Source organism: Cyclopterus lumpus, chromosome 6, assembly GCF_009769545.1.
Source record: "Cyclopterus lumpus isolate fCycLum1 chromosome 6, fCycLum1.pri, whole genome shotgun sequence".
In the NCBI taxonomy this organism is placed as follows: Eukaryota; Metazoa; Chordata; class Actinopteri; order Perciformes; family Cyclopteridae; genus Cyclopterus; species Cyclopterus lumpus.
This window is the reverse complement of record NC_046971.1, coordinates 2,733,829-2,744,080: the sequence shown is the minus strand read 5'-3', so window position 1 is coordinate 2,744,080 and position 10,252 is coordinate 2,733,829. Positions and strand designations below refer to the sequence as shown.

The 10,252-nt window shown below is 53.9% G+C and overlaps 1 protein-coding gene across 5 annotated transcripts; it reads right to left on the bottom strand.

Annotated features, from left to right (window-relative positions):
- Window positions 1–668: 668 nt before the first annotated feature.
- Window positions 669–9,642, bottom strand: LOC117731861 (bromodomain-containing protein 1-like). 5 transcript variants are annotated; one of them, XM_034534379.1, is made up of 12 exons: window positions 9,335–9,642; window positions 6,242–7,611; window positions 5,748–5,904; window positions 5,524–5,652; window positions 4,767–4,895; window positions 4,273–4,585; window positions 3,451–4,182; window positions 3,240–3,366; window positions 2,024–2,154; window positions 1,381–1,475; window positions 973–1,142; window positions 669–874 (listed from the first exon to the last, which is right to left on the bottom strand). In XM_034534379.1, exons 2-12 carry the CDS (start codon window positions 7,591–7,593, stop codon window positions 685–687), a joined length of 3,525 nt encoding a protein of 1,174 aa, XP_034390270.1. In that variant the 5' UTR covers window positions 7,594–7,611; window positions 9,335–9,642; the 3' UTR covers window positions 669–684. The 5 variants fall into 5 exon arrangements, 4 of the variants coding, with proteins under 4 accessions (XP_034390270.1, XP_034390271.1, XP_034390272.1 ...); XM_034534380.1 differs by lacking the exon at window positions 1,381–1,475 and having other exon boundaries at window positions 750–874; XM_034534381.1 differs by lacking the exons at window positions 669–874; window positions 973–1,142 and having other exon boundaries at window positions 1,465–1,860.
- Window positions 9,643–10,252: the final 610 nt, after the last annotated feature.

The window sequence follows — 10,252 nt, the reverse complement described above, 5'->3', positions numbered from 1 at the left end:
CCGTGTACAGGGTATTTACAGGAGCTGCTGCAGTCTCACACACACACACACACACACACACACACACACACACACACACACACACACACACACACACACACACACACAATCTCACTCTCACACACACACACAGTCACTCTTTCTGATGGACATGTTCACGGCAGTGAGATTGTTGCAGCAGTCTTTGCAGCACATTTTTAAAGGAGGTCAGAGGTCAAATCCGACACATTCAACAGGTGTGACGCATCTGTGGATTTTTCAGTTATCACAGCCCAGTTTATTTATTTTATTTCTCTCTCAAACTTTTTGCACTCGCTAACTGAGTCGTCGTCGTCGTTGCATAGCTCTTTGACAAAAACAAGATGGACGTCACCAGCTACAGTATTTTGGACGGGGGGAGGGAGGAGGAGGAGGAGGATGAGGAGGGGGGGTCCAGTTTGCAGGAAGTGGTAAACAGGATGTGTGTGTGCGGCTTCTTTGTGTGCGTTTGAGGCAGAAACGGAGCGTCTCTGCCTGTTCCACACAGAAGGCTGAAAGAGGAGATCAGAGGTGGTGTGTGTGTGTGTGTGTGTGTGTGTGTGTGTGTGTGTGTGTGTGTGTGTGTGTGTGTGTGTGTGTGTGTGTGTGTGTGTGTGTGTGTGTGTGTGTGTGTGTGTGTGTGTGTGTGTGTGGGGGGGGGGGGTTTCAGTCCGAGGCGGCGAGGCCGGCGCTCTGCTCCGGCTTGCCACCGGCGCGGTTCCGGTGGTTTAAGGCCCGCTCGAAGGCGAGCCGCACAGCTTTTCGGATGCAGGAGGGGCGAGCCTCCGTCAGCTTGATCCTGTCGAGCGCCCGGTTGACCCCGAAGGGCGCCATCTTGGATCTAGGAAGCCATTGCCTGAGGAGAGAGAGCGGACACGGGGGTCAGACTGTGAGAGACATCTCAAGCTTTACATCTTATGTTCGTAGATCAGAGGGCGTGAACTTGTTCCTCACCAGCTGCGCTTGCTGTCGAAGAAGTGGACGAGGAAGAGTTTCTCTGCGGACCTGAACTGCATCCGCTCTCCGGCTCTGAGAACGTCCGGCGGCGGCGGTGGCGGCGACTGGTGAAGCTCCGCCCCTTTGTGCTGACCCCCCGGGGTCCTCCGCGCTCTGGGGTCCACGATCTGTGACGGCCACAAAGAAAAGCAAAGCAAAAGGAGGGGTGTTGACTGTGAAGCCGCCGTCTCAGTCAACGAGGTGCGGGGGTACTTCCTGGCGGCGGCGCTCAAACACACGCACGATGGCAGAGGGGGCAGATGGGTAATGAGACACAGAGGGGCGGGGCGGTGGTGGTGGGCTGGTGGGTGGGGGTGTGTGGTGTGGTGGGGGTGGGGGGTGTGTGTGTGGCTAGCACTCACTCACCAGGGCGGGGTAGGAGGGATATCCACTACATTTAGCCCAAACTAGTTTAAGAGGCTCCAGAACAAATGGGGGAGCGGCGGAGGGCTTCCACACCGCTACAGGAACAACGACAAGCAGGTTATGAGGTATCCAAGGCAACGCAACACACACACACACACACACACACACACACTGCTCGACTAGATATTTAATACTAGACTAGATATTTAATACGGATAACTCAAGCTCGTGGATTTAATAGTTTTTGAATCTGTATTTTGAAATAATAAATAGGCTTATAAATAGAGTGTGTGTTCTGTAAGTACTTCTTCTACCTGTTGACCCAAAGATAATCCACCTGTCGGTTGGCTATGTGAGCCCACTTCCCTTCCACCGTGTCCCTCACAGGTTTCCTGTTTCTGGCGCTCATGCACCACTTCCTGTTTTACGTCGTTATCGAGTCCCCCTGAGGCCCCTCCCCCTCACGTCTACTTCACTGCTCTTTGGGTTGACGAGGAAATATGAAAACAAAAAAAACACACCCATGTTTTTCCTCACGCGCGAAGAGAGCGAGACACTTTTTTTTTTTTGAATGGGTTCAGCCAATCGAAGCGTGCCATGCGGCTGCGTGCCGGCGGCGCCGAGCGGACGGCGCTCTGCTCACCTGACGAGATCTTGGCGGCTTTGGCGAACTCCCCGTTCTCGACGCAGGTCACCAGGGCGCTCTTGTCGTCCACGGTGCTCCGGCGAGCCGCTGGCGAGCGCCCTTTACCGCTTTTAGAGACGATGACGGTGCTGAAAGAGACGAGGGGAGAGCTGGGTGAGGAACACGGCTGTTGTTGTTGTTGTTGTTGTTTCTTTTTAAGGCCAACGGTTAGATTAAATGACGGTGAAGGATGACGTCGACCTGCAGCGTCATTAGAACGTGGTCACATCAACATACCTTCTTAATATGGCCGATTATGAAATGCCATTCATTTAAAACAACTTGTTGTTGTTGTTGTTGTTGTTGTTGTTATAACATCATATGTTGCATGACACGCTTAACAATCCTTCAATATCCCGATGGCTCAAAACACTTTGATTATTGGCGGTGTGGGTTGTTGTTAGCGGAGTCCGGGACCTTTGAATCCGCCCCCTCCACCTGGATGGAGTTGACCGATTGGTCTGCGGGGAAGTGACCGACCAATGAGCTGCGTTCACTCTGCGCGGCCTCTGATATTTGGGGCGGTCACGTGATCGCCCGAGCCAAGTTAAAGACTCAGAGGTTCCCTTTCGCACACCTCGCGCCGGCTGTCATTACGTCATTTTAATAAGATGAACAATTAAAATCAATCAATCAATCGGCGGCAGGGGGGCGGGACTAGCGGGCGTTGTCAAGCTGTGCGTGTCTTACCGATACAACCCGACCTCGCCGATTGCTTTTGATTGGCTCCGCTCCGCTGGCTACGCGTCAGAGGCGACTGCTGTTGGGTTCAGACGGATACGCTGGTCCCTGATTGGTTAGGAGTGAGCCACATGTGAGCAACCGCCTTGTTTTAAAGACACGTGAAGCTTCTAGATTCACCAGTAGGTTGTTTTTTTTTAACTGGCGTAAAACAAAATACACATTGACTTGGAGACGAGGGAACCAGAAATTAATAATAAATGCATAAACGCTCATTTCTGGGTGTTTGGACTCATTCGTGCAGCATTATGAATCCCAGAAATAGACGACAGCTTCATATGTGTTCGTATATTAGATGAATAAAACGGATTCGGATCCAGATCAAACCTCCCAGTATAATTCCCAGCATGGCGCTGGGCTCCCAGTTCTCTTTAACTGGGTCAGCAGAAGGTTCTCACGACTCGGGCTGTGGGCTGTTTCCTCCTCCACTCACCTCGTGCCGCAGAGGACGCTCCCGCTGGAGGAGATGCTCGACTCGGAGGCGCAGCGGCGGCGAGGCTCCAGCAGGCGTGGAGCCGCAGCGGCGTCCTCCTCCTCCACCACGAAACCGTTTGCTATTCCTGCAAAAAAACAAAAAGTGTCGCGTTGTGATTCCGATGGTTTCTCCAACATTTCGGTTCCCGTTTGTGGAGTCGAGTCCGTACCCGTGCCGAGGCGTTTTATCGGCGACTCCTCGTCCTCCTCCTCTTCGCCGTCCGCGCTGCTGCTGCGCCGCCTTTTCTTCGGCAGGAGGAGCGTCTCCAACCGAGGGATCACCACCGACAGGAAGGTCTTGGCGCCCAGGGAAGGCGGCGGCGGCGCAGCAGACGCCTCGTGGCTCTTGAGTGGTTTCTGGGGGCTGGCGCTCTTGGACTTACGGAAGAGGACGTTGTTCCGCCGGTTGCACGCGGCGGGGGCGTGGGCGTCGCCGTTGGGGAGCAGCGTTTCCGGGCCGTGGCCGTTGGGCGCGTCCGTGGGCACTGAGGTAGGCGTGTCGGCGTCGAGCTCCGAGGGAGAACGATCCGTGCTGGGTTTGGCGGCCTTCGGAGAGGACGGCGGCTCCGAGGCGTCGATCCGAGACAGCGAGGTCAAGAGCTCCAACATGTGCGGGGACAGCGGCGCCGCCTCCCGCGGCGCGCGGGGCTCCGCCGGGGGTTCGGGTTCGGGCAGCGGCTTCTCCTCCGCCTCCGTCGGGGTGGAGCTGCGCTTTCGGAAGGACTTCTTCAGGCTCAGCTCGCTGCGGACCTCCGTGATGGTCTTCTTGAGCAGCTTGAGCCTCTTGCTGCGCGACGGGCTGTGCTTCATGGCCGTGCTCAGGTCCAGCTTCTCCAGCAGCTCCCTCAGCTGGTCCTCCAGAGGGGTCAGCTGGCGGTAGGCGGGGCTTAGCAGCCGGTCCACTGGGAGAGACGGTCACATGACGTTGTCACAGTTTGATCTCTAGCTGATTTTACAGTAGTCTTTGGTCTCTTAATAATTAATGGTCTTACCGTCCTCCCAGGAGAAGGGGGGTGGCGTCTCCAGTTTCGGAGTCTCGGGCAGATGCAACCCGCTGGGGAAGTCGAAGCCGATCCGGTCGGCTTCTCGGCGGGCCCGGCGGAGGATGGCTCCCCCGTGGTCCTGCATGCGCTGGGCGGCCCGGTAGAAGAACGTGTCCTTGGCGTTGTACTTCATGCAGTTGAAGATGATGAGGTCGAAGTCGGCCTCGAACTCCTCCAGGCTCCGGTAGTCGTGGGCGTCGATGCGCTTCCTCATGCTGGAGAAGTCCATGGGGTCCTTGATGTGGTCCAGGTAGTCGGGAACCTGCGGGAGACGGAGGGGGAGGAGTCAGGCGCTCGTTATCTGACTACTTTGACCTTTTATTGTGAAGTCTTTGTGTTAAAACACGTACAGGAAGTGATGTAAAAACCTTCAGCTGTGACATTGTGGGTTTCATTAAAGTAATTGTTTAAGACAAACAGTTTAAAAACGCTTCCTGTCGAACCTCCTTGGCGCTGACGGGCTGAGCGAAGATGCTGTACTGGTCCTTCTCCTGCAGCTGGCTGAGCACGGCCCGCAGCAGGATGTTGAACGGGGTCAGCTGGACCTCCAGCGCCGACTGCTGCAGCTTCATCTGACGGGGGGAACACACACACACACACACACACACACACACACACACACACACACACACACACACACACACACACACACACACACACACACACACACACACACACACACACACACACACACACACACACACACACACACACACACACACACACACACACACACACACACACACACACACACACACACACACACACACACACACACACACACGTGAATTTGAGTCGCTTTCTTTGTGTGACTGTTTTATGAAGTCAGTGTTGAGTACAAGAGATGCACCGATTGACACACACACACACACACACACACACACACGCGCACACACACACACACACACACACACACACACACACACACACACACACACACACACACGTGGAAGTACTGAGTCGAAGCTAAATTAAAAAGCTATAATAATAAATAAAGTGGTTTATAGTTTTGGTATAAAATGTTGTTTTTTTTAAAAATCTGAGTACTTTTGGGGCTCAAATAAATAAGAGGTTGAATTAACATAAAATCTAACTTATTATCAGTGCAACTTTGGCTCAAATGAAGTGTTTAAAAAACGAACGTATCCAGACGAGAGTCGCCGTCGTTACTGACGGACGTGAACGAAGAAGCGCCTCTACCTCCTCCCTCTTCAGCTTCTCCCTCTTCCTGATGAGCTCCAGCAGCAGGCGAGCTCGCTCCAGGTCGTGGCGGAGGCGGTGCCACTCCTTCAGCTGCTCCTTCAGCGCCTGGTTCGTCTCCACGCGGTCCTGCAGGAGAGAAACGACAGCGCACAACGTTTTGGGAGTCGGTTACGAAAGAGCTTCAACAGGAAGGAGCGCCGCTCCGCCCGAGTGTCACTGACCATCGGCTTGACTTTGGGCGGCTGAGGGTTGGCCTGCAGCCGGCGGATCAGCGGCACGTTGTTCCTCGACTGCCTCTTCTGCACCCAGTAGCTCAGCACCCGCTCCACGAACACGCGCTTCCTCTGGACCGCCACCTGGTTCAGGATGGTGTCGAAACTGAGCCGCGGGAAGGGGGGGGAGGAGGGGATATTAAAATCAATAAACACGTCCTTTCAGAGGGAGTGACCCAAGCTACAAGTTACTGACCCGTTACAGACGATGATGTAGTCGTGACGAAGATAAGACCAGGTTCTAATAAACCAGAATCATACTGAACTTACTTCATTGTCATGGTTTTCTTTGCTAAACCAGATGAGTCTTTACTAATGTTCCAAATCTGTGGAACCTGAACAGAACCCTAACTGAGCTGTAGATCATAGGTACTTAGACCTGGAACCGGGTTGACGAAAACAAGAGAGATGCATTCTGGGAGTGCTGTGTTTTTCCGGCCTACCTTGAAGCGGTGATACTGGGCCCAGAGTTGGTGGGGGTCTCGGTCTCCGGTTCTGGCTCCAGCTCGCCTCTCTTGCTCTTCTTCTTGGCCCAGCCCTTGGCCCGGGACTTGCCCCTCTTGTCGGCCCTCTTGTGGCAGGCTCCGTTCTTCGCGTGCGGCGAGTCGTAGACGCCGAGGGGCCGGCGGTCGCAGCCGTCCGGCGTGTGGCTGCAGCAGTAGGCGGTCTTCTTCACGGAGAAGGAGGCGCCGGACGACGTCACCTCCTTGACGGGCTCCATCTTCATGTAGAGGCCGGCCCGCTGGGCGCAGCTGACGTGGAAGGCGCTGTAGCAGTTGATGCGGTCGCACTGGATGCACGCGCCCACGCCCTTCTCTTTGCACAGGTAGCAGGTGAGCTTCCACCGCGCCGGCGGGATGTTGCGCACGCCGTCGATGGGCTCGATGAAGACGGTGTCGGAGAAGCCGACCTCGGGCACCCACAGGGCGCACGCCACGTGGCCCCAGCGCTCGTCGTCGGTCTTCTTCAGGGCGCCGCCTCGGTTGGGGCAGAAGACGCACTCGGCGCGCCGCGACGGACACTGCAGGCAGTGGCGGCACAGCCACTGGCCCTCGGGGACGTACGGCACGCCGTAGCACTCCTGGTGCACGGCGATGTTGCAGGCGTCGCAGAAGAGGATGACGTTGCTGTCGGCGCCGTCGCCGTCCATGCAGACGCAGCACACGGCGTCCTCGTCCACCAGCGACTGCAGGTCGCTCTGGCCCCGCGTGGCGGCGTGCGACTCCTTCTCGAAGCGGTCCATGAGGAACTCGAACAGGTTGAAGGACACCTGGCTGACGCCCTCGCTCTTCCTCTTCTCGTTGATGAGCTCCAGCCAGGCGTAGTCCTCCTCGTCCATGTCGTACTCCACCTCCTCGTCCAGCTCCTCCGGCGTCCTCTCCGTGTACTTGTAATACGCCGCCGGCCTCTTGGGCACCACCGGCAGGTTGTACTCCACCGTTCTGACCTTGGGCTCCAGCAGGCCGCCGGTGCCGCCGTGCGTGGCCTGGAGCGCGGCGTTCTTCTTCTGCTGGTTGTTCTTAAGGCGCACGGAGCGCACCAGGACCTGCTGGGGCTTCTCGTTGTTCTCCTTGTTGCTGTTGCACTCCGTGATCTCCTGCGCCGTGGGGTCGTCGTCGCCGATCACGTCCATCTTGTCGTAGATGCTGAGCCGGTGGACGCGGCCGTCCACCTCCAGCTCCACGATGCGCTGGGCCTGCGCGTACGTCAGCGTCTCCCGGTTGGCCGACGGCTTGATAGGCGACGAGTCCCTCTTCAGCACCGCGGGTCGGTGGTGCCGACTTTTCTTCTTCATCTCGAAGCCGTAAAGACCCTGAAAACCAGACGGATGAAACACAACAGCGTCAGAGACTGAACCGACGGTTTCGTTATTAAAGTGATGACGACTGTGAAGCGCCGAGCGGCCAACGGAGCGCCGTGTGTGTGTGCTGCGTCCGACGGAACCTGCGGCGATGACTAACCGCCACGAGCCTCAACGGGGCCTTCAGGAGCGACCATGGCCCGTTAACGCGTTTACACAAGGACGTCTTCGCCTCGTCCGGCCTTCGATCGCGGAGGATGAAATATGTGAAGACAAAATACTCCTGACAGTCATTTTTTTAGTTCTGCAGAGTCCGTCACAATACAGACACGTCCTCAAGTTAATCATATCACGGGATGGGTATTGTTTGAGCGCTTCTTTCACACGGTGGCTCAGGGAAGCGCTTCATTTATTGTGCAGCGCAATATCGATGAATAGTGTGGCCCTAAAATAATATGTATTAAGTGTTAAAGAGAAAGCCTACTTATTAAAATCAGACATTATTCCATCAAAAGAACGCCAACCAAGACATGAAGAACTTTTTATTTATTGTCAGTACTATATAGGCCACAGACAAGTATTCAAAAAGTATTGGAGGTTTCCAAACGGAGCTCTTAGCGAAATACAAAGTTATTTGATTTGTAACCTGGAAAACGTGTTAAATATTGACATCGTTTGAGTGTTGACTCAAGTAGCATCAAATGTGACACGCCAGAACCATTTTGGCTCATAATAAACAGCCTTATTTCATGTCAATCCACTTACCAGTGTAGCTGGAACTATAACGGACATTACCCATTCAATATGGATTTAAGAAATCTTTGCACACTATTTGCATCACAATCCTGTATTTAGTGTACCTGTGTGTGTGTGTGTGTGTGTGTGTCTTTCTTTAAAGTACTCGTGCACGTGTTGATCACCAATGGTCGTGTCAACAGCAGCACTGCAACTATGTCCATTAAGACATTAATCTGCACGAGTATTTGACACTTTTGTTATATATTCTGATGCCAATGCTTCCAAGTGAGATGTTGCATGCAGGACTTGTTTTTATTGTAACCGTGTTATTGCCGTTTAAATATAGAGTACTTCCTCCACCACAGGCCCAACAATACAAGTTATTTCCAACTCGGAAGCCCCGTGTGCAGCAGCGGCTCCACCCGCTCCTGCAGCCTTCATTTACGGGAGCACCACCACCCCCCTCGGCCCCCGCTCCACCACGGCGGCTGTCAGCTCCGCGAGTCCGGCCGGAGCCGCCGGTTGCAGCTCGTTCCCTTGAATGGAGGGGCGCGCGCGCGCGTACATGTGCGCGTGCCCCCCTGACGTTAGCTCCTCTTTAACTGACGGCGATCTTTGGCCGTTAATCGAGCCAGCTTTATAAAAACAAAAAAAGAAAGAAGCACCGACCGAGGAACAGACCCCCCTCCCCCCCCCCCACACACCCACACGGTGTCCTCCGTGAGGGGTGGGGCGGGGCCCCCTTTTGGTGCCTGGTTAACCGCATTAGGACACTCCGTCCACAGCACAGGCTAAACGTTAGCCCCGGTTGTGTTACAGTAAAGTGAAGGGGGAGGAAAGATGGCGACCAGCACAACAAGAAGCTGCTTCTGAAGGGTGGGGGGGGGGGAAGGAGGCTCTCCCGCACGCCAGCGCAGACCGGGTCCCGGTGTGCACTAGTCCGGGCTGCAAGGGGCCGACGTTAAAGAGACGCGGGCGGCGTCGGGGCTGCACTTACCCGGGTATTTTCACGAATTCGGCGTGTGGAGACGGCAGCAATGGCGGCGGCGCGGCCTGCGGAGCGGAGAGGCAGTTAAATCCACATTCGGTCCGCTCGTCCAAACGGCCGCGGCTCGCGCTCAACCGAGTGAAAACCTGCGCGTGGCCGCGACGGGTATCCAGGGCGACGGGTGCCGTGTTTTTTTTTAAAATGTATTAGGGTGTCGGTCCTTCTAACCGGGGGGAGGGGGGGCTGGCTGCTGCTCAACGGGACCGTTCGTGGAAGCGGCGGAGCGAGCTTCTCTTCCCCCAACAACAATGCGGTTGTGCGAGTGCGTCGTGCGTCATGACGTCACCGCGTACAGACGCAGTGACGAGTGAACTTAAGGGCTTTTCTTTTTTTATTTTATGTATTATATTACATGTTACGTTTTTTTATTAGATTATATATATATATATTTTTTTTTAAATATTAAATATGTATTTTTTTTAAATGATATTAAATATGTATTTTGTATTATATTACAGTACATTACATAATAGGAATAATGATAACGATATTTAATGTACCTTTATGCTTCTCCAGCACTTCATGTTAGATGTAAATATTGTACTTTACTGTACATTTATAATCCCCTTCCTCGTATCTCCAAATATGTTGATGTTGAATGTTTGTGATAAACTCTCTAAATAATAAAAAGCCTCTTGGATCAGCTGGAATCGTCAAAGCTGAACAGTGTTTGTTCTTTTTAGAGATACGAGGTTCTCACAGGACAGAGACGCTATAAGCATATGGAGACCTTATAGAATATGATGCATTGAAGTACATTAAACTAGACAGCAGGATATGAAGGAGGTCAAATTAGCACACCCGTAAACATCTACAGCAGCAAAATGCAAAATTGCTTAGAGAAAAAAAAAATACATAAAATACAAA